The sequence below is a fragment of the Perna viridis genome, chromosome 3 (assembly GCF_037379345.1).
Source record: "Perna viridis isolate PV_CMFRI_1.1 ecotype Kerala chromosome 3, ASM3737934v1, whole genome shotgun sequence".
NCBI lineage: Eukaryota > Metazoa > Mollusca > Bivalvia > Mytilida > Mytilidae > Perna > Perna viridis.
In genome coordinates, this window is record NC_142447.1 from 51,338,794 (window position 1) to 51,363,945 (window position 25,152).

At 35.5% G+C, this 25,152-nt stretch overlaps 1 protein-coding gene across 1 annotated transcript; it reads left to right on the forward strand.

Moving 5' to 3' along the window:
* The first annotated feature begins 3,260 nt into the window (after window positions 1-3,260).
* LOC148622800 (small nuclear ribonucleoprotein G-like) lies at window positions 3,261-15,598 on the forward strand. Its single transcript, XM_088573005.1, has 4 exons — window positions 3,261-3,401; window positions 8,712-8,734; window positions 13,023-13,147; window positions 15,309-15,598. The coding sequence occupies exons 1-4, from the start codon at window positions 3,370-3,372 to the stop codon at window positions 15,357-15,359; spliced, it is 231 nt and encodes a 76-aa protein (XP_088429131.1). The 5' UTR covers window positions 3,261-3,369; the 3' UTR covers window positions 15,360-15,598.
* Window positions 15,599-25,152: the final 9,554 nt, after the last annotated feature.

Genomic DNA, 25,152 nt, shown 5'->3' on the forward strand with positions numbered 1-25,152 from the left:
TTTCAAAAGGTAAAAATGTGTAACCCGAATTTCTCGTACCCAAAATCAAAGTCCGGTGTTTTTGTTATCTGTACTAATTTATGGCATATTTAATATTAAAATGTCATAATATTATCAAAATTTTCATTGACAATAAATTAAAAATCGTATCAGACTCTATTTATGAGATTTTGTTTATCATTCTGAATAAGATCGTATCTATTTTTTTGCAGGTACGGGGATTGACGCTAGGTACGGTACGGAATTTCAACTCGATCACTTTTTTAAAACAATATCAAATCTTTTAAAACTTTATCTAAAGTAATAAGGTGAAATTTTAACCTCTTTATAATTTTCGAAACTCGTAAAATTCGGACAGTAAAGTGAGAAATATTCAATAAATAGTTATGTACGGTAACTTCCGGTTAACATCTCAGACCTTCTGACTTATGAAAACCGATGAAACAAGAAATATCAGAAAAATATACATCATTTTCTTGATTAGAAATGAATTGAAACGGACGTTTCCACACCTCATGCAATTTTCAGTTCTTAACACACCGTAAGAATGAATATTTTAGCAAAACAATATTTGGGTACGGAGAAAAGTTGGTACAGGTACGGGTTACACATTTTAGACCCTAACGTGATCGTCGGTCTCACCAATGACCGCGACAAGAAATTGATTAAGCGACAAGAAGCGACAAGAAGTTTGAATTAGCGACAAGAAACTAAAAAATACCGACAAGAGGAAAGAGACAATATTTATTTGCTGTTTGAATTATAAAAAAATGAAAAAATAGAAATAATTGTAAGAAGTTGTAAATCCCTGGTTCTATTAAAAAAAAAAAACAACATGTACATGCAAAGTTGATAAAAACAGAGACATTAATACACATTAATGTCTCTGGTAAAAATGCCATGTTTTATCAAAAGATTAAGATATATGTTATCTATTTCTTTGACGTTATATGATATTTTTATTTTTTTTTTTTTAAACATTTGAAATAATTCTTAAAAAATGCAGATATGTCAGGATTCTAGATCATTCTAAATTCCGATAGATTTGTATATTTACGCATATCAGTCAATCGGATTCATCCACGCGCCAGTCAACAAGGTGTTAATAATCACTAATTTATGGTGGCACGTGGGCTTTCCCCGGCACATAGGTCGCTAAATTGTTAATTGAAGTAGTTATGATATTAATTACCTAAAAGAAGCCACTCACTCTTTGATCTCACAATCAAGATTTTTGGTAGCTAGAATTGTTGTTGTAACCTTCAGAAACAAACACACTGATTATTTTGATGTAAAAATTAAAAATAATATCGGCCGTAATAAGTTTTTTTTTAGCATCATAACTTATGAAGCCATAGACCAGAAGACTAAGGTAAGTAAAAACACTGTTGATGATTCTAAGCGTGGTTGTTTTGTTAGTCATTTACGTTCAAATGGTTTCTATAACAGAACTTGTTTTTCTACCAAGCTGACTCAAGCCAAAACTAAAATCATCTTATACATGCATTCAATACACCCAAGCTGAAGAAGCCACACTTTTTACTCATTTTTAACATAAATACCGGGCCCAAAGCAGTCACTCTGGTTCTTGCAAAAGTACGACTCTGTGCGTTTGTAAGAATCTTTGCTACGTATTTGCATACGGTTTCGCTTTGTTGCGTTGACATTAATACCATCGGTGTTAATAGATACCCTCAGGAGCAGGGCTTCGCCTTGGGCAAGGGAATAAAAACTTTGTGAGATTAATACCATCGGTGTTACTCAAAATCCTTAGGAACAGGGTTCCCCTTGGGCAAGGGTGTGAAGTTGTATAATACCATCGGTATTACAAACCCTTTGGTACTGTGTTTTCCCCTTGGGCAAGGGAATCAAAATGGCAAAGTTTCCTTGTGGAGACTGTGGCAAAAATTGCACAAACCTTTGTGTTTACTGTGAATCATGGTTTCACAATAAATGTCAAAAAATAAAGAAAGACCCGTTCACTAGTTAACGCAATGTAGAAGTATAGACTTCGTCTGTACGAACTGTTGTCACACAAATGGCACCTTTGATTACGACCTCTCTCTGACGCGGTTAGAGAAATATACACGTAGAAATTTGCTTACGGAGGCAGTGCAAGTTGGAAAGGTTTTATTGCGGAGCAAAGCTCTGACAGTCATTATAAATGAGACTGGCTTGACTTATTCAGCTCAATCTGCTTTGGTAGAAGACAATGTATCTAAACAGATACTGAATGGGCACAACGGGGACGTAGCTAGGCCTGTTTTAGTTGTACGCAAAATTACGGCGAGGGGTCTTGGGGGGGGGGGTCGCTCAAGGCCCCCAGTGAGTCCGGCAAGGCAAAGCCCTGAGGGAAACTCCTGAATTTTAACGATTTTGGAGCCAGTTGTTTTTCAGAGCCTATACTATGTTCATGGTATGCATATGTGATAAATAACCTTTATTTCATATTTAAAATGTGTATTTTAATTTTTGTTACTTTTTCCGAAAGTACGCAACTGCGTATTTGCGTATAGGCAGCTACGCCCCTGCACAAAATGTCTTTCATTGACAGAAAACCTATCAATGTCTCTAGCAATGGAAATTGTCTCTTTAATGCACTGTGGGTTGATATTACGGGCAATGAAAACCTAGCAAGTCGGCTTAGGGTTTTAACTAGCATTGAACTTGTTACAACCAATAAAGCAAAACATGACACTCATTAATATGATTGTATAAGACTTGTATCTAATACATATGATCAAGCATGCAAAAGTGCTGCCACAAACAAAAGCTAGTCATCTGCCTAGGCCATCGTAGAGGCAGCAACAGTTATTGGCTGTCCGATTCAGTCAAAAAATTCATATCAACTATGCATGTACAAAAGTTTTTTTTTTAACATAATTTCTTACAATCTTCCCTATTTTCAGTTCTCCTATTAAAAAAGAATTTTTTTTTATTATTCAAACAGCAAATAAATATAGTCTATCTCCTCTTGTCGGTATTTTTTTTTTAGTTTCTTGTCGCTAATTCAAGTTTCTTGTCGCTTCTTGCCGGCAATTAGTGAGACCCGTGATCGTAGTGATCGTAATATATAACGACTGGATTATTCGGGTTAGTTTTACGCGTCAATAAATCCAAAATCAATTAAATTAATTCAACATGTCTTCATTGTTAAACTTTTGCACAAAATGATGTATTTTTTGGTATTTCATCTATTCGTGTCACTGTCCTTTATAGAATGCATTCATTTTTTCGGAAATAATTCTACGTTGAGACGGACAAAACATTTGAAAATTACTTAAGATTATTTACTTCCGGAACGCTTTTCCGCCGATCTGAATTTTTGTATTTTGCCGGTGTAGCCGACAATAATCATCTTATATCAAAATGAGTAAAGCCCATCCTCCAGAATTGAAAAAGTAAGATTTATATACAGACCTTATTTGTTTCATTACTTGCAATTCAGTAGCGAGGAGTCACCTGAATTCGAACAGTCGACGCAAAACTTTTTTACTGGTCATTCGGACCTGTAAAGCTTACTGTTTTACTAGACCGCATGAAGTTTTTCTGGTCCAAAAAAACTTTTATTCATTTAAGTGATAAGAAATTGGTTATTTCATAGATACTGAATATTCTCCTTTAATAGTGTTTAAGGTTTTGTTGAAGCTTTTTTGGTGATCAGTAAAAAATGAAAGATATATTCCTACCCGTGCAGGTCCGGGTGTTAAAAGAATAGGCCTGCAGCAGCGCTAAGCTTGTCGTAAAAGGCGACTAAATAGTGCTCAGAACCCTAGCCAGGGGCTAGGGCGCTCTGCCCACAAAGCAACTGGGATGTGTGCCCCAGGTGGTGGAATGGGGTACCCCTGGCGTGTTATATGCTGGGGTTGTCAGGCTATAATACGGAAATTCTGACCGCAAACCATAGTGGTGCATCGTGTTGGGAAAGATGCCACGTTCCTCGCACTTTAAAGAACCCTACTGTGGTATTCTCCAAGAGTAGGAACCATAGGGCTCCGCCACAGGAGGCTGAATTGCCAGACCCTACCCACCTCTCCCTATTTCCAGTGGCAATCAAAGTTTGTCGACCCCATTGTCCTTGTGTCCCATCCCTTTTTCATTTCATCATCATTTCATGTTCATCGTCTGAATATAGCTGAAATGTTACTGCTCGGACGTTAAACCCCAACAAACAAAAACAGAAAGATATATTCCAATATGTGTGTTTTATTTTTAAGCCTTTGACATGTACATTTTTTGTACTAGTAGTGTCTGTGATGTCCGATCATGAGATACAGCCCGTATACCTTAAAAAGGACATTTTTCAACAGTTTCGTACACAACCGGCAGCAATTTTATTGGATTTGACCGAAGGACCGATGAGTTTCGTATAGACTGTTCGGGAAAAAAAAATATTTATAACGGGTTGAAAATCCATTTTCGTTGCAAGCTCTTTTTTTTTAACCTTTTGGACTATTCTTGGTTTTTGTGATCAGAGTAGTATAATACTATAATAGTGTTCTCACTAAAAACTTGCATATTGTAATAATTATTGTGATGTCAATGTATTTTGCCTGGCAATGGTCCATGATTGGTATACTGCTATTACTGGGGTATCGCGGTAGTTATTAACTGAAAAATTTCCAGATTGAACACTGAAACATTCATGAATTCATTTATCAGCTTTTATGCTGAACAGAGAACTCGTACATCTTTCTGACAAGGAAGCATTCATATCAATATACATGAATTAAAATGTTGCAGACAATCTTAAATTTCACATTTATTCAGGTTTGTCACAAGTGGTAAAAAAATGGTGTAATTTTTACATCTGTGGAAAATGAAATACATGTATAATGAACTCCCAAAGATATATGTAACTTACAGTGGCTCAAACCAATTGATAAAGTAGGATCTTGACTTATTGCTAATCTCTTTAATTACAAGTCTATGCTCATAGAATAGCCATGAAAACTAATTCATGTTACCATTTTTTTCACTTATCAGATATTTAGCCTCTTTGGGGAGCATACTTGCTACATGTACATGTCCATGAAAAGTTTAAATTTTTTTGGCAGTTCCACAATGTACTTCACTTCTAATGCTTTTCATGACTTACCAGTTAAAATCACGCATGCAATAGTTTGATTCCAGGTTTTATTGATACAAGTACCAGGGTTCTCAATAATTCAATAATTTGAAAATCTAGAGTGCAGGAGGTGGTATCTGGGCTGTTCTGAGCAGATTTTGATCACTTACACTTGATGCAAATATTCCCATTTTTTGGAGCTCATTTTGCTCAAATTTGAAAATTTATGTGATTTTTTTCAGATTTGCACGACATGGCTTGCTTTGCATGTTGTTTATATCACTAAGCTATTCCAGATTTGATTGTATGCCGGAGGGAAAGACACTTTTTATTTGGACCATAACTTTTTAATTGATTTTTTGCTCAGCTTTTTCTTTTAAAAATTTGAGAGGCCACCATGCAAATTTTTTATAACTAAAGTGCCTTCCCCCTCACCATACAGACATTTCAAAACAGAAACATCTACGTTGGGTGAAGCAAAAGAGTTCAGCCTGATCACACCTAAAAGATAACGTAAAGTCATTGAAAGATGTTGATATTTGTTTATACACACCATGTATAGCATTTTCAGTAAAGTAAGATGATATTTTTCTGTTCTTGCACTGTGACATGCTTTGGTCAATGGCCAGAAATCATCTTGAATTCTAAAACTTCCCACATACAGAATCAGTACTGCATTTGAAAAAAAAAAAAAGGATCATGTCCATTACAAAGGTGCCAAATTAACTATGATTAAAGTTTGTTTATTCATACTGCCGATCACTACAAAAAAATTGTCAAGGAAACTAATCTGCATTTCAGTAAACACCACAATCGAAGGTTTCTGATGCAAATTTTTATGTATGAAACGTGAAATAACCAATCTTTTTTTTTTCAATTTAATTTTTTTTTTTGAGCAACAAAATAGCCGGCGCCAATGTCAAAGTAGACAGCAAAATCACTGGTCGCTGGCACTTATTGAGAACCCAGCAAGTACCATATTTTTAGCTCACTTGGCCCAAGGTCATATGAGCTACACATGTCAAGGTTCTCACTCCTCCCAAAAAATAGCAAGTCCCAGGATTCCAATGCCACAAAAATGACAAGTCCTGTAAGGAATTCAGAGGGTCCAAAGAAAATGAATGGTCTTGTGTTTTATGTGATTATATTAATGTTTTATTTGTTTGCAACGCATTTACATGTATAATTGTTTATTTGCAACATGGCTTGCAACATGTCCATTTTGAAACTTTCACATGTCTATAGTTAACTTTTATCTGTTCAAAACTTGTGGGAAGCTAACTTTACGCATCAGAGAAAACATATTTTCATACTGACTTACATGTATATTATTAAAGGTAGTCCATTTTTGGTTAGGTGCTACAATGTTTCGAACTGCACAGTTTTGGATTTGTCCGAAACATCATCATTCCTTTCTTGAGCTTATTCTACACAACATATGATAGAAGATTTCTTGTTAATTGGCAATTAATAAATGCTCGGGGTTGGTCTCGTGTCTTGCAAAGGTACTTGTAAGTTTGTATTGCCAAAGGTAGCGAACATATTTATCTTTTTAGCGTCTTTGCACCACATACTGATAACACTGTTCACCTTCATCCACTTTCCCAACCAAAGAAACATTTTCAACCATTGCATACGACAAATTCTAATTTTCTCTGGTGTACTGGCTGTACAAGAACTAAATTCTTTCTTTTCGTTGTGCAAAAGAGGATGAGATGGCAACCTTGTTAAGTTGCTTCAGCCGGTCGTTTTCGACCGCCAAAAAAAGCTTCAAGTTTACTCTGAGACATTTTTAATTTAAAGTACATTTCAAATACAACCTTTAACAAAATATATAACTTTATATTAATGATTAGTTGTGTTAAACAATTTCTATCTTTAGTGGATGCGGACTAATATTTACTTTATAATAACAACTCTTGTTGATGAATCTCACACATAGCCCCAAAAAATGTATCTAATTTTAGAACTTTAACTGCACACATTGTATACAATGTCTTGGGTGTGCGTCAGGTCATCAAATGGACTTCAATTTATTTTAACGCAATACCAGACAGTTATGAAGTTTCAGTCAATGATAAATATTTTTTTACAGTTCTCTGAATATCTTTTTACATGTTATATTAATTTTTCGTTAATACCACACACTGTTTGAGCCGCTGTTTTATTGTGCTGACAGCTTTGATTTAAGTTGGACAAACTAACAATCAAACTGACTTTACGTTGAGTAATTGTATTGCTAGTGTAGATATCGGCAAGTGGATTGAGAATTTTCACAAGTTCAATGGACTCTCCTGTTGTGATTTTCAAGGGTCCCCAATAAATTTTTAGGGTCGGGGACACAGGGAGCTTGGATCCCTGAGAACCCTGTGTATATTGCCATCACTCGGTGTCCCTTGTTGTTATCTGTTAAGCCATGTTGGAGTAATTGCCATTTTTCTATGTTTCTTTGCTATTTTTAATGTGATTTCTTTCAAAAATCTTCTCCTTTGGCACTACCAGACCAAAGTTAGAACCAAACTTGGTATAAATGTTCCTTAGGGTGTTCTGCATAGACCTGATGTGGGGATTTTTTATCTGTCGAAAAAAATAGGTGCTGTTACTTAAAATAGAACATAGGGGTCAGACCAGTGGTCTTTAAATTTTTAACAGACCATGCTGGTTATTTTATCAAACTTCAGCAGATATTTGTGTCAGTCTTTTACATGCTCAGATAAAAAATAAACATAAAAAAAAATATTTTAAGATAAATATTGGAATTTGTGTTATTTCATCACATACTCTGTCTTATACAAAGCATCAGAACTGGTGAACAAGTTCCGTGTTGAACACACATGGACGTTCTAACATGTAAACAAAACACCATATCTCTCGGACTTTTTCATCACATCAGCAAACAGCCAAAAACTTAAGAGTGATGGAAAAAAAGTTGATTATTTATAAAAGAAAATCAGGAGTACATTTTGTAAATTGATTTAAATGGTCTGTAGACTACTGTATTAAAAAAAAAATCTATTGATAAATTAATAATTACAAACTACAACTGATTCATGGTTACAGTACCATGTGCTTTCGTTACCTCTGAAAGATAGCCGGGAAAATGATTGACTTGTAAATCTTTTTCTTAATAAATCAAGTAATAACTGTATGAAAATTCTCCAAATCACTTTAATTAATTTGTGTACGCAAATGGCTGCATATGTACCGTTAATTCAATTATGCAATCAACTACTTGGTTAGTTGTAAATCACAGTCGCAGGTGGCTGCACATCAGCTTAAATTGACATACTCCTCTCAATTAATTTCTAATAAACAATTAGGTAACACAAAAATTGAATGTTGCCTTTCGAGCCAGGTGGTGGTAGTATGTAGTAGCCTTGTGCTTTGTGAAATCTCACCCTATCCTAAAGTGTCTATATCCGAATGAGTTATTAGAGATACTGATTACAAAAGTTGAGGAAAAGAAAGACACACCATTATCTTATAGTCTTTAAAATAAGGTAAAACATGAGTTACAAAAACTTGTCATGTAGTAAGTTAAAGTAAAACTTAATATTTATTTCAATTTAAATAGAGCCATGGAATAGTTTTTTAAAATGCATTTGATCGTGAGTAAATGTTCTATTAATTATTCTTTTTTCAGGTTTATGGAGAAGAGAGTCTGCTGTAAGTACCATATTTTAGGTCAAGTCAAGATTGATGGCCAAGCTTTCTTAGCAGTAGTAGAAAATTTGTGATACCACTCGGAGCACTGGTATTTATAGGAACTGTATATGTCAGGGGACCAAATCTTTCTATTTAAATCACACAATTTTAAAGTGATTGTGCGACCCAATAATACAGGAGTAGAACAGGTGTTTTGGGGTTTATATTTTTTTTTTTTTTTTAAAAAGGACCAAAGAGGAGTATGAAATTATTCCCTACTTGCAGAGCTCAGGATGCAGCCATATTTTATCCTGTTTTTGCAGAGTTACCTCCCATAAGAGCAGGTGTAATTTCGAAGTCTCTCTAATCGATGTTCGGATTTGGGTGCAGAAAAAAGAAGTAACTCGAATGAAAATGGAATCCCCAGCAGACAAACACAACTGTGTTTCTAAAATTTACAGGTTGTTTCATTTTGTTGGTAGGTTACCTAAGGATGGTTTTCATTTGTATCCCGGGTAAAGAAAATTTATGGCAGGGTCAGTTGAACAAGAAATTCCCTTTTGACTATCCAGATTTTCTAAAGTATCGTGCCCCGTGCAGGTCCGGGTGTTAAAAAGAATAGGCTTGCAGCAGCGCTAAGCTTGTCGTAAAAGGCAACTAAATAGTGCTCAGAACCCTAGACAGGGGCTAGGTCGCTCTGCCCACAAAGCAACTGGGATGTGTGCCCCAGGTGGCGGAATGGGGTACCCCTGGCATGTTACATGCTGGGGTTGTCAGGCTATAATACGGAAAACCTGACCGCAAACCATAGTGGTGCACCGTGTTGGGAAAGATGCCACGTTCCTCGCACGTTAAAGAACCCTACTGTGGTATTCTCCCGGAGTAGGAACCATAGGGCTCCGCCACAGGAGGCTAAATTGCCTGACCCTACCCACCTCTCCCTATTTCCAGTGGCAATCAAAGTTTGTCGACCCCATTGTCCTTGTGTCCCATCCCTTTTTTATTTCATCATCATTTCATGTTCATTTTGTCATCAATTTCATGTTCATCGTCTGAATATAGCTGAAATATTGCTGCTCAGACGTTAAACCCCAACAAACAAACTAAAGTATCATTGATATCGGATGGAAAACCTTACTTGTTCTGAATGGACACCTGCTCCAAAGGGAGATAAATTTTGACAAAATGTTGGTCCGCAAGTCGGGAATAATTAATGAAAATTGCTAAGTTCAATGCTGTGTTTGAAATCATAAGGAAGTTTCACATATTCCCACTGGTAGAGACATTGTGTTGCATCAACAACATTGTTGTTTTGAAGTAATAAAACTGATAAATGGAATGTGATTTGACGAAATGTATAAATAGTATTTTGTGTTTCTCAAGCATTACAGGGTTTTTTGGGGCTTTACATGTGATGAACATTGACTCTAGAAATCAGGGCAAGTGCGGTTGTACATGTCAAGGTCCAACAATTTCACTTTCAGTCCAAGGGATTATAGAAATCATGTACAAATTCTTGATGTGAATTAGAAGCATTTAATGGTGAAACTTGTGCCTATTTATTGGACTTGTCCTTTGTTAAGTGAATGCAGACCAGTTGATATTAAATAATTTAAAGCAAAAATTAAAAGTAAGTTTGTTTCCCCTTACCCTACCTACCTACAAAAATTGGCACTATCCAAATATCTGACAAGATTTTTTTTATTTTAAGTTTCAAAGCAACATTTTTCACCTTTTTGATGGTGGTTCTTACAAAATCAGATGAACTTTGGCAAAATATTATTTTCCCTACCTACATACACAAAGCCGGCAAGGGAAAACAATACTATTGTAAGTGTGGCCTAATTTGCTCTATTTTGTTTGAAAAAAAGGTTGAAGCAAGGTACACCCCAAATCCAGGTTCACCTTTTCTGGTGTTGATATATTTGTCAGGCTGCATATTATTTGATAGTGGGAATAAGTCCCTGTGCTTTCATTTTAGGTATTCTTTCTTTTTTGCCCCGTGCAGGTCCGGGTGTCAAAAGAATAGGCCTGCAGCAGCGCTAAGCTTGTCGTAAAAGGCGACTAAATAGTGCTCAGAAACCTAGCCGGGGGCTAGGCGCTCTGCCCACAGAGCAACTGGGATGTGTGCCCCAGGTGGTGGAATGGGGTACCCCCGGCATGTTACATGCTGGGGTTGTCAGGCTATAATACGGAAAACCTGACCGCAAACCATAGTGGTGCACCGTGTTGGGAAAGATGCCACGTTCCTCGCACGTTAAAGAACCCTGCTGTGGTATTCGACAAGAGTAGGAACCTTTGCGCTCCGCCACAGGAGGCTAAATTGCCCGGCTTTACCCATCCCCCTTTTTTCTAGTGGCAATCAAAATTTGTCGACCCCACTGTCCTTATGTCCCATCCCGTTTTTCATTTCATCATCATTTCATGTTCATTTTGTCATCCGTTTCATGTTCATCGTCTGAATATAGCTGAAATATTGCTGCTCGGACGTTAAACCCCAACAATCAGTCAATCAATCAATCTTTCTTTTTTGCCCCTTAAACAGTCATTTTATGTTTTCCCCCTATTTGTATGTATTTTACAGTACTTTTTTTGTATAATCTGTATGAACCAACTTTTTACTGTGCTTATATCCATACTGAAGATGTCAAGTACCAATTATGGACATATTTAAATATTATATACACAGCAAAAAAATGGTCTTAATATAATAGATGTACTAGACACTTCAGATTCATGTGATATTTAAATATTAGTTGATTGAATGATAAAATATTACAACAAGGTTCCAAACTAAAAAAAGAAATGTTCGTTTTGAATTCAGGGGTCGTGGCCCAAACCATTCTTGAATTATGGGCCAGAACAAATATTTCATAAAATTAAATTGTTCAACTCCATTAGAAGCTTATGGATGTTGCTGATATTGTTTCACAATATTATATACCACCAAGGTCATACTGTGATTGATTATGGGGGTTTAGATTTGATTTGCTACAGTGGTATCAAGTTGTGCCCCTTAAAGCATCTTGTTTTACATTTTAAGCAAGTGGAACTCAGCAATTTTTTTATATAACTGCAAATTTGTGGTCATATAATGGTAACATGATGTCTTCGTCATTTGTAGACAATTCATGTCCGGACAATAACTTGAGTCTTTATTAAATTGTATCACAAGGTGCCATACCACAAAAGAAGACCTTGGAGTGATTTTGGGGGTTTTGACTTGTAGGGGCAAGAAACAAGCATTTTTATGTTGTCTGGACACTTTGTGTAAAACTATATGAATCTCTATGATGGTACCTTAAGGTTCAATGTAACAAAAAGGATTGGATTGACTTTCATGGTTATTACCCTCATTGTTTAGGAGTAGATATCAAAACTTGCCAGTAGCAAGCTCAGTGATTTTCCTACTGTTTTTGGGAAGGGACCTGGGGCCCATGCAATTGGGAAAAAAAGTGTATAAAATCATTAATTTGGGAAATGATATATAAATGAGAATCACTACAGTTCCATCAGTATTGAAGAGTGCAGATCTCCTTTGGAAGACAATTTGGATACAACAGAGACTGAAGAAAAGTTTGTACATATACATCTCTCATCAAAAATTCATCTTAATAATGCATATTGTTTACCTATTTCATTAGCTTCAAACATTAATAAAACATTTGTCATTTGAATCATTTAATAGTTTATTAAAATTTAAGTTTTCTTTTATGTTGATTTTTTTAAGCCAAATGAATCTTATTTCCGACATTTAGCACTATCAGCTGAGCTCAGTTTTTTTTAATAGAACTTGGAATTATGAGACATTGCCACAACAGCAATTGAATTGCCCAGTCAGAAATATTCTATTGACATATTCTGTGGGTCATTTTTCGGCTTGTCTGTTTTACTTTTTTTTAATTCACTTCAAGCACAACAATGACATAGAATCGAATAGATTGCAATCATAACAGCATTGATAGTATTAGAAAAATTAACAAAACACCCTGAAAGACGATCCAAATGTAAATAAAGTATTATACAGAAAATAAAAACAACACGATCACTATCTCAAGGCGGCTGGACGTCTATTGACAATTGGGAATTTTACAACCAACAATTGGGATTTTTTAGAGCCGTTTTCTCATTGGGAATGGGCCGAAATTTGGACCTAAAATGAGTGTTGGAAAATCACTGAAGCATTTTATAAAACTTAGCTTAATTGACATGTCAGAGAGTATGTCATACTTACATATTTCGAATTTCAGTTAACCCAAAAGAAGTGCAGTTGTATTTTTGATTTAATCAATGTTGTTTATTATTACAGTAAAACTTAATGGTGGTCGTCAGATTTCTGGAATACTCAGAGGATTTGACCCATTTATGAATTTAGTTGTTGATGAAAGTGTAGAGGAGACAAAAGCTGGAGACAGAAATGGTATAGGCATGGTGGTAGGTTATTACACTGAAAATTAGCTGTCTATAAAATTATAGCAAAGAACCTCATTGTCAAGGACAAGAATTAGAGTAGTCGGTACTTTTCACTAAAGAATAATCACTTCCAATTACAACCTTTCCTCAAGCTAAATTTTTAAAGATCATACAAAATTACAGCATAGCCCAGACATTAATTCCAAAAAAGGTTGGTTCTCTTGAAATTTGATGACAAAATCTTTGGGCGAGGGTTATTATTAGCAATATTTCTCGAAAGAAAATGTTGAGATATGTAGAGATTCTTGAAGTCACATGGTAGGCCTTATAACACTTTAGTCAGTCAGGTGACCATAGTAGGAGATTTTTTTTGTCTTTAGCTCACCTGGCCAAAGGCCAAGTGAACTATTTCCATCACTTGGCATCTGTCATCTGTCGTTAACAATTTTTCAAAACTCTTCTGACACTACTTGACCAATTGGAACTAAACTTAGTATGAATGTTCCTTGGGGTATCCTGCATTGAACTGATTTGAGGATTTTTGATTGTCGAAAAATGTGGCTGCAGTTACTAAAAATAGAACAAAGGGGTCAGACAGTAGCTTTTTTGCATATATTGCCAAAAACGCTGGGTTTAGCCAAATTTTGACATGGATAAAACTGTTAAGCATGATAAGATCTATCTGCAGACAAATTTTCATTTTTATGCATTATGCCATGTTGGAGTTGTTGCCCTTTTCAATATTTTGTTATTTTTTATGTTGTTTCTTTCAAAAATCTTCTCCTCTGACACTATTTGACCAAATTTGGTATGCATGTTCCTTTGGGTACCCTGCATAGAAATGATATGGGGATTTTTGATCTGTAGAAACACATGGCCGCTGTTACAAAAAATAGAACTTAACCGTCAGACAGTAGTTTTTCGCATATATCTCCAAAAGTGTTAGGTTTAGCCAAATTCTGAAATAGGTAAAACTGTTCAGCATGATGAGATCTATCCGTGGTCAAATTTTAGTCCATTAAGCCATGTTAGAGTTATTGCCCTTTTTGACCTTTTTTTTGCTATTTTTAATGTTATTTCTTCAAAAAATCTCTCCTCTGACACTATTTGACCAATTGGAACCAAACTTGGTATGAATGTTCCTTGGGATATTTTGCATAGAACTCATGTGAAGATTTTTGATCCGTTGAAAACTTGTCCACCATTACTAAAAATAGAATTTAGGGCCTGGGTCAGTCAGTAGTGTTTCAAACATACCTCCAAAATCATTAGGTTTAGCCAAATTCTTTCAGTAGCTGAAATGATAAGTCCTATCAAAGTCTTCTTAAGTCAAAATTGTTGGACAACTTGTTAAATTTATTGCCTCTGAAAGGCAAGAGTCAACCAGGGGAGCGATTCAGGCTCCTGGGAGCCTCTTGTTTAAGAGTTTACTGCCAATATCTTGAAAACTATAATAGATACAAAAGAAACTTTCAATTGCTGAAATGATCCTTATGATTAGTCCTACCGGTCTTCTTGAGTCAAAATTATCAGACAACTTCATGTTAAATTTATTGCCCTAGAAAGGCAAAATTTGATTCGGGCTCCTGGGAACTTCTTGTTCTACATGTCTTCTTTCCTACTACTGGCAAGAAAGAGAATGGTAGGTAGGTAGAGACATTATTATATGTTCAAAAAAATTTTTGACATTTACTTAATGAGTAGAGAAATGAAAATTGAACAATGGCCATAAAATGTTAGGGTAGGCATCCCGAAAAATTGGGTAGCTAGGTTCTATACAACTAGATGGATTTAAAGGGTTATACAAATTCATATGCTATTTAAAGTTTGAACCTTGTGTCCAAACTTAACTCAACTGTTCAAGGTTTGATATGTTGTGTGGTCTTAACAAGCTACATCTAGTCTAGCATTTTATTACATATATCTATTTATTTTCCCTGACCAAATGTTAGAGTACATTTAATTTCTGTACGTTTTGCACCTATTTAAGTGTTAAGTAACCTTTTTAATTACTTCTGGAACTAAATCTATTAAAAAAAACAAGTATTTGTTGTAAATGAAAAGGTTATCATCTTAATTTGGTTTATCATGTTATGTTCTTGGCACATTTTTTTCTATTGATGCAGTAAGCTCACACACACACACATATATATACATTAATTAATTTTGTTTGTTTTTTTAGGTAGTGAGAGGGAACAGCATTATTCTACTTGAAGCTCTAGAAAGAATATGATCTATGCACTTACAATGTCATTTGTAACTTTGATGGTCAGGATCATGTGTCAGCTGAAATTTTATATTTGGGTACTTGTGACAGGCTCAGACTAATGTTTATTACTATGTCAAACTGACATTACATCTCATTGTCAACCATAAATATTTCCTTCTTATAAATTATCATGCAACATACACATATTATCAATTTGTTGTAAATTTTCTATTGTACATGTGGTAATAAAACACTTAAAAATATGGGTTAGTTTTTTATCATGAGTTTTTCACACCACCTACAAGTTTGAAGGGTTATACTGGGATCACCCTGTTTTGTCTGTATATCAGTCTGTTCTCATTTCCATTTCTTGTAACCACAACTCGTAAATCACTTGATAAGGAGGGTATAAGATGAAATTAATTTTATGGGAAAGTTTGCCATCATATGTAGATTTGCTCAGCACTTATTTTGTGATCTACTATGATGCTAGAAAGCGTGGGAAACTTGTGTTCTTAGTAATATCACAAACAACTTGATAAGTACCGAGCAAACCCAGGTTTGTCTAGCAATGTCAAAGGTTGCAGTAGTTTCACTTTCATTATTTATCAAGTTATTGCTGAGCAGTAAATGGTAATATATTCAATTTTATTTGAAAAAAAATTGAGTTATAGTGAAGCACCCCAAAACCTGGGATCACCCTTATCGGGTTATAAACTAGTCCAGCTGCATATTTGATAGTGGGAGCAAATCCCGTGTATAGATCAATCATACAACATGGCTGCCATTGCTATTTCTATTCCACAGGTATTAGGTCACAAATTTCTTGGTATATCTCAAAAGCTTTTAAGAGGTTTTGGAAAATAAATGTGACCTTCAGCTTGAAGAGCTCTACAAAAGTCGACATTGGGTCAAAGTTTTTGGGTGACTTAATAGAGGTATTGGCCTTGAAAGGATAAAAAAATGACATTCTTTTACAGTTTTTTGCCAATATCTTGAGAATTATAAGAGACAAGAAAAAGCTTATCAACTGATGAAATGCTCCTAATAAGGCCAACAAAGAGTCATTGCCATCAGTTGGCGTACGTCCTTAACATTTTTTTTAATTCCCTGACACTACTGGACCAATATGATGGTCCTTTGGATATTCTGCCTGGAAATGGTACGGGAATTTGATCCGTCGAAAAACATGACCATTGTTACTAAAAATAGAACAGAGGTCGGACATCAGTTAATCACGTGTATCTCCAAAAGCATTATGTTTAGCCATATTCTGAAATGAGTTGGTAAAGGAACTACCATTTGATTTTTATGGCGGTGGGGCTCGGATTAAATTTGAAATAAAAAAACCAGGACAGGCCATAAGAAAAAAAATAAAGGATATACAATATATTATTGCCCTTATATCATTGTTTCACCTTGTGCCGAAAAAAAGCAGGACCTAAATTTTCTAAAAATGAAAAGGCAGGATAAAAACTTTTGATCCTAGCCCCGGATGAAAATCAAATGGTTGCTCCTAATAGTATCATAGATGTCATGCGGTGTCAAACCGAACTCAATACAGAATAGTCTTTATTGGGTCGAAGCTGTAGGCCTTTAAAATTTCCGTTTAAACGTTTCCTTGGCCTGATATAATTCAAAAACTGAAATGCCAAGGCGTACCGTAGTTTTATCTATGTAAGACCTCAGGGACAAGACCATATCAGTGAACACAGTTTTAACAATACAATTAAACAATCAAATTTATTGAATTATACATTTCTTTCAGAACATTTTGCAGGATTTGACAAAGTAAAACAGAACACTGCAAAAATATTCAATTTCAAAAGCGGCGGGTCAATGGCCCCCTACCCTCCCCTGGAATATACCTGGTAGTAACAGAAAAAAAAAATATTTTCTTTTATTAACATTTTTAAGAAAATTAACAAAAAGACGAAAAATATGTTGTATTAGTTCACTCACAAAAAAAATGTTGATTCCTCGGTAACAAATCGAGTCCCCGCTTCTATTTTAGACCTGTAATTAAATTTAAATACAGCTGGGTCTATGCTTCTTTCTTAGTACAGCTCTGCCTTAAATCTAAGCTTATTTTAATTTTTTTTTTATTGGAAGTTCTTCAGTAGCTCTCAAAAACTGCATTCAAAAATGAAAGAAGCCCATTGGAGATATTAACACTTAAAAATTTGTTACATTCTATCACGCGGGAAAATTTCCCGAAAGAATATTTAAACTATTACCAGTCACAAATATTTATCATCGGATATGTAGCAGATTCAAGGAAATGAAAATAGGAAGAGTTGTTATTAGGACCTTACTATTGTATTTGAACAGTTTCATTGATTATCTTGAAATATGACGAATCTCCCTCGGCTTGGTTTTAAGCCAGAACCTTCATTCATTCATTCATTCATATATTTCCCCGATATTGGGATTACATGAACATAGAAGTTAAGTACACATACAGGAAATAGTTACGTATGTAAAAACAAATACAATGCCTCAAGAAATGCTAGTAATGTCACACCGTGACCTTACAAGAACGCAATTCTTTGTCGTAGGCTGCAATATTCCTTACAAAGTGGATATAGCACAATCGTTTGGAAGGAATTTAAGATAGGAGATACGTAAATATCGCGTCCTAGATTTTTTTCTGAAATTTTGCATCCGGAAAGACCGACTCGAATGCAATCATGACAGAAAAAATGACATCGTATCGGATTTCGTTTTCTAAGTACATATATTTGAAATATACTAGTACAATGATGAAAAAACACAGGATATGTAGGAAATTTGTAAAAAACGGCATTCATTAAATTATATCTTAGTATTGTGAAATAACGGCGCCTAGAATTTTCTTTAAAAAATATATAATTATCAGCTGTAACGGCTATCGAAACATGTAAAAAAAAATACTTAAAAATTGACAACGGGGCTCGTTAACCCGTCCATCCTCACAAGTCAGGGTTTTGATTCCACCCTCGCTCCCTCAAACCCCTGACATCACTCATTCATATTTAGCGGGTATCGTCCAGCCAATTCCGATTGATTGCTTCTCCGGGAGCGAAGCACCAATGAAAATCGATGTAACATAAAATGTCTGTGGATAGGTAAACAATAATACCAGGTAATGGACGATCCGATATAGTAAATAAAAGTTATATGATCAGACGCGTAGGTACCGTTAGGCAAAAAAGTTTTTGCCTGCGCTTAATTTTGCCATTTTTTTGGTTTTTTTTTTTTAGATAAAATACATACAGGAGAGGCATAAAAATGCTCTAGAACGCTATCTCCGCGGAGCTTCGTGGGGGCTTCGCCCCCTGGACCCCCTGCCGTAATTTTGCCTACACTTCAATTTGGCCTCAGCTACGCGCCTGATGATGTCACAAATGATGCAATATGAGCAAAAATGATAACTGTAGATTCTGTTTAGAGTCTTTACTGAAAAAAAAGACCTTATGTGTAGCCATTTTGTAAGTTATATCGAAGAGTTTCTATTTGATTGGATTTTGGATCCGGGTTAAATTTAAGTAACTCACTAGATGGAGCTGAACGATACCCGCTAAATATGAATGAGTGATGTCAGGGGTTTGAGAGAGCGAGGGTGGACTCCAAACCCTGACTTGGGAGGATGTAACCCGTCCTGCTATCCTACAGTGATAATACTTAAAGCATTTCTTCGACGTCACATCCCTTTATATGTTAAAAGGTTGTGAATGAAACGCTAGGCTTTCTACACCACTTGTTACATATATAGTACGTGTAGCAAAATTAGTGACGGGAAGGTCATGGACACAAATTTTTCTGCAGTTTCAAATGAATTTAAAGATGTTGGAAAAGGGAATTAAAATACCGAAAAGGCAGAGAAGCAAAGTGTTTCACGGAGAAGGCGATTTTTTAAAAAAATGTAGCATTGTCTTACCATTCTATTTCAGATTGCTATATTCTACGAAAAAAAAATCTCTTCAAAATAAAAATAAAATGGACACATAATCTTGCGTTTTTTTTTGTGATTCATTCCCTGTCAAAATATGAAGCGATTGTGTGTTTAGTTTCCTCTCAATACATGAAATGCGACACCCAATATTTAAGCCATTCAACAGCCAATGCTGATTCCATGGATTTAGCACTGCCTTGGTGGTTCTGTGACAGTCATGAAAACCATCACCCATTTCATTTACGTGGTGACTTTTTAACCTTGGTTCCCTTGATTACTCTTTTACAATCAGCTGACTTCACACCTCTTTTAACACATTTTCCCGTTTTCTGACCTATCATTATTGTGTGGCCTAAATGATAAAACAGCTCTATAAATAATATTTCGTCAATGAACATATATGTATATCTATATGTGATATTCGGCGTGCATATTTAATGAAGTCATTGTATATTCCTACTGACGGAAACACCAGCTGACAATGATAGGAAATCTGGAAAATCTTCTAAAGTATTACAAAGCAGGTGCCTGAGAATTGAGATACTTGTTTTATGGATTATTTTAAAGTGAATTTATCTCCCGCCGTAAAGGGAAGGGGACATATAAAAAATGCTGTTGAATTACGAATTTCTGACCTAATCCAATCAGTTTATTGTAGCACATACTAATATTCTCTGCTAATATTCTAATTATTTTCTACCCTCCGATATTCGATTATAGAATACATTACCAAATGATATGAAGACCGGTGTCCGTGCGTGCGTCCGTCACATCTTTGTAGGATTGTTTACCAATATATGTAGTTGATCATTGCGCCGCCATTTAATTTCGACAAATTTTACAGGAGTTATGTGACTTTTGCAAGTCATTTTTTTTTTGCGGCGGCGGGTGACGTATGGCTACTCATAGCAATCTTGTAGGAAATAAATCATAATATAAACTCGCCTGAAATGAGAAGATATGTTGAATACATCTATAGTTAAAATACAAGTACCCAGCATGTCTATTGTACACCGTGTATATGCCTAAAATTAACATTTTCAATTTACTAGACAAGATCAAAATATTTATTTTCAATTCACTAGTCAAGGTCATAATATTTATTTTCTAGCAATTTGAAAAGTGAGACTATTTATTTTCTGGTATGATGAGGCCAGCTTATTTATTTCCTAAATAATCCGGGACAGATTATTTATTTTCAAAATCTGCCAGGTCCCTAAGAATCCAATGGTCGTCCCCTTAGCTCGGCTATTGCCTCGTGACATCGAAAAAATAAGAGATGACAGATAAAAATAGAACTGCTTAGACGGTGGCATAGTAGTTTTGATCATGCAATTTTCTAAGGAATTGTGTCAGTCTACGGTATGGTGTTATTTGTAGCACTTAAGCTACAGCTTATCAACTGATAATAAGTTGTAAAAAAAATGAGAAGTACGTGTACAGGTAAATAAGGACATCCGGAGTTTGCTAAATTGAATTTCGACTTGAAAACTGAAAAGGGCAAACTAGTAGTTTGTAGTTCAACTATGCAGGATGTCGGTGAGTTTTGTGTTTATTCAGGTGTTCCATGTAAACGGACAACTACCTGAATATCACACAAACTGGCGCACTGCTACGGTGCCTATTGAATTTTATTGTGCTACTTTATAGATTTGTAATCAGAATGGTGAATTTAAATAAATGAGTTTAATTTTAACAATTTACAACAATCTTGTGTTTACATACGTTTGAAAACGATCCCGATTCTTTCCTTTTATCTTAACCCTATTTTTGCAATTTGACGATAAATTTAAACAATTAATATAAATTGAGTCAGTACAAAAGTGCTTTAATTTATTTCATAGTTTATTGTTGTAAGGATGCCAATTTGATATCTTGTGCTTTTTTCCCTCGACCTCCCCTTTTTCCGATTACCATATTTTGGTTTGATTTCTCATACCAGTGGTGGATCAAAAGTCGATTAAAAATTTCACGCAGTGTTTTGGCAAGATTGAGCAAATATTATCATGAAAACCCTCCTGAAACCCACTTTTCAAAATCTGTGAATCCGCCTCTGTCTCATATATCGTGTCGATTTCTGTCTCCTATTAATCTTATGAAGCGCGGTGAATATACATAATAACTTTACATGTATATATTTATATTATTGTACATTTTGTTAAAGATTAATCAAAGGAACCAAGGTTCTAGCGATAATCAAAAGAATATAATCTATAGACAAAGACCAGAAAACAGACATACACAACAAAGAACATAAAGTTGACTAAAATAATACATGTACATACAAAGTAACAAATGCAAATGAGCAACTCGGACTCCACTAAAAACTGGGAGCATGGACCAGGTGCACCGGTAGGGTAAGCATCCTCTGCTTTTCTAGAAACACCCGCCGAGTTGCTCATAAAAAGTCAAGTCCGGGGTTGTCGAAAAAGGAAAAGAAAACTATGTCACATTGAACAAATCAATTTTCATGGCGCAGATGGAGACACCGTAACGATCTACGAGTTCATGATGACGACCATAGAACTTATGTAGTGATGACTTCAATCTTGTAGCAACATAACCCTGTTCCAGAAGCCTACTTGTAAGAAGTCTAGTGCGATAAAAAAGTCTGCGTAGTTTCGGCAAGCTCTGGCATAATGTACGAGCTGTGATATGAACACTCCATACGCAGGTGCTGAACAGATGTTGCCCCAGATGAAAGGAAAGTTGACAATTCTGGATGAAAAGTCCCACGTTTTTCGTAAAGTTTGGTCGATAGTTTTCCCTTACAATCGATTTTTAAGTGTAGGTCAAGATATGAGGCCGACTTCACAGTGTCTGTAGTATCCTTTATCTCAAGTTCTTTTGGGTAGATGCGATGTATCAAATCCCCGAAATTAGGATTGTTTAAAGCTAATACGACATCTCTATAGCGGAAACTGAGATTAAAGGATCTAGCTAAACGATATTCTTTCTTTCGGATTAGATCAGCTATAAAGTCAGCCTCATAAGAGTGAAGGAATAGGCCAGCAAGTAGATAAGCATAATTTGTTCCCGTTGGAATGCCGACCGTCTTTTGAAAAACGCGTCCACCACATTGAACAAATATGTTGTCGATGTCGATTCAAAAATCCAGCATTTTGTAAACATCTTCTGTATATTTGGAAGATGATTGGGAATTATTTCTTACGAAGTAGGAAATATGTCAAGATATGAGGCTGTAAACCGTTCTTATTAAGGACTATTTCCTTTTGTATGGCTCTTTGGCATGACACATCAGCGCAGCTTTCAATCCTTTTACCTATTTCTCTTTCTCTTTTCTTTGAATATTTACGCTCATTTGTGGTATTCAATGCAGCCAGTTTATTTAGGACCCATGTCTGCGTCAGTGTAGGCGAAAATTTTGTTAATGCAATAAATATAATTTTATAAAACAAATAAATTCCGGGACAACATAAGCATAGACTAAGCGAGTTCGACAATATTCAGACACACACAAGTACTTCCAAATTTAACCAAATAATAACTTTCACGCTAAAAAAAAATCAGTAAAAATGTAATATATGCGAACCCACTCTTCCTCTACAAATGATTTTAAATTATCTTTCGTCTAACTTGTTTTCATATATATATTAGTCGTCGAAACATGACTGGTCATATATTTTTAATTGGAGGAAATTTCCAATTTTCTCTTCTTTTTTTTCGCATAAAGAATGCTCCAAAGACCATATCTCCGCTCTGATTTGCAATTATGCAAAAACAGAGTAGAATCATATACAGTTTTACACCCTTTCAGCATACCTGCCAGATGTCCCAATTTTACTACTTTTCTATCCTGTCTCCATTCCAAATTGTCCTTATTACTTTCGTTTTCCTTCTCGTGAACATATTCTGGTCTGTCTTTTCCAAGATTATTTTATTTAGTATAATACAATTTACGAACGAAATATCCGCGGGAATTTCGAGTGCCATCGAACATCGTTAAGTCAGTGGTCAAAAGGAAATAACTCGCATAGTAACGAAAACAATGTTTTTCCTGACTGTTCTTGCAAAACCTCTCCATTCAAATATGGCCTTTCTGGTCACGTCGTTACAGGAGATTTAACCATTATCGAAAACGAATCTCTGCATAATATCCTTTCTAAAGGTCCAAAGTACCGTGAACCACGCTCCATAAATTGGAATTATGACTAAAATCTTATGGATGCCGTCGAGGACTACGCAAGAAAATGGATAAAACGAGATCAAGAAGACATTGATTCTCTGTCAGAGTGGTTAAAGGCCGTGAGGTCTTCAATTTTGAAACGAATGAAAGTTTAAAGTAGGTCAATGAGTGCCAAGGCTACATCAGTTTTCAAAGACCCCGATGTAGCAAAAACATTGTCTACTATACATGACAAATATGTTGTCGTACCAGCAGACAAAGCCCAAAACAACATTTTTTTTTGTCTGCAAACCGTTTTACATCCAATGTTTATTATCAGAGGTAGACGTAGAAAATAATAGCATTGACAAGACCTATACTCTCTCCAAAGAAGAGATTGTGGAAAACCATAAATCTGTACTATCCTCTTTTGGTCTCTCTACCAAGGACGATGATTGTGATTTACCGTCTATGTACTGGATTCCTAAACTCCACAAGAATCCATACAAACAACGTTTCATAGCTGGATCTGCAATATGTACCACCAAACCTCTTTCAAAACTTTTAACTTCTATACTCACAACTGTCAAAGAGGGTCTGCAGTCCTACTTGTTACTCCCGTAGTGATTCAATTCAATGTGGATCCTGAAAAATTCGAAAGATCTTTTGGACACAATCAGTTCAAGACTATTATCTGAATATAATAGCATTAAAACCTATGATTTTTCAACACTGTATACTTCTATTCCCCATACTCAGTTAAAATCCCGACATAAAACATTATACATCGTTGTTTTTCCAAAAAAGATGGTACACCTAGATACAAATATATAGTTCTTGGTAGAGATTCCTCATACTTTGTAAGAAATAATTCCCAATCATCTTCCAAATATACAGAGGGAAGATGTTTACAAAATTCTGGAATTTTTAATCGACAACATATTTGTCCAGTCTGGTGGACGTGTTTTTCAACAAACGGTCGGCATTCCAACGGGAACAAATTATGCTTATCTACTTGCTGGCCTATTCCTTCACTCTTATTAGGCTGACTTTATAGATGATCTAATCCGAAAGAAAGAATATCGTTTAGCTAGATCCTTTAATCTCGGTTTCCGCTATATAGATGACATATTGTCTTTAAAAAGTCCTAATTTCGGGGATTTGATACATCGCATCTACCCAAAAGAACTTGAGATAAAGGATACTACAGACACTGTGAAGTCAGCCTCATATCTTGACCTACACTTAGAAATCGATGGAAAAGGAAAACTATCGACCAAACTTTACGACAAACGTGATGACTTTTCATTCAGAATTGTCAACTTTCCTTTCATCTGTGGCAACATCCCTTCGGCACCTGCGTATGGAGTGTTCGTATTACAACTCATACGTTATGCCAGAGCTTGTCGAAACTACGCACTTTTTGTATCGCGCTAGAACTCTAACAAATAGGCTTCTGGAACAGGGTTATGCTGCTACAAGATTGAAGTCATCACTACAAAAGTTTTATGGTCGTCCTCATGAAATTGTGGATCGTTATGGTGTATCCATCTGCACCATGAAAACGGATTTATTCAACGGGTCATAGTTTTCATTTCCTCGTTTGTCTACCTGCGACTTGACTTTTTATGAGCAACTCGGCGGGTGTTTCTAGAAAAGCAGAGGACGCTTACCCTACCGGTGCACCTGGTCCATGCTCCCAGTTTTTAGTGGAGTCCGAGTTGCTCATTTGCTTTTGTTGCTTTGTGTGTATGGTT

Coding starts and splice junctions, on each gene's coding strand:
- LOC148622800 (XM_088573005.1), top strand. CDS start 3,370: ATGAGTAAAGCCCATCCTCCAGAATTGAAAAA. Junction 3,402..8,711: donor CATCCTCCAGAATTGAAAAA/GTAAGATTTATA, acceptor TTCTTTTTTCAG/GTTTATGGAGAAGAGAGTCT. Junction 8,735..13,022: donor TATGGAGAAGAGAGTCTGCT/GTAAGTACCATA, acceptor TTATTATTACAG/TAAAACTTAATGGTGGTCGT.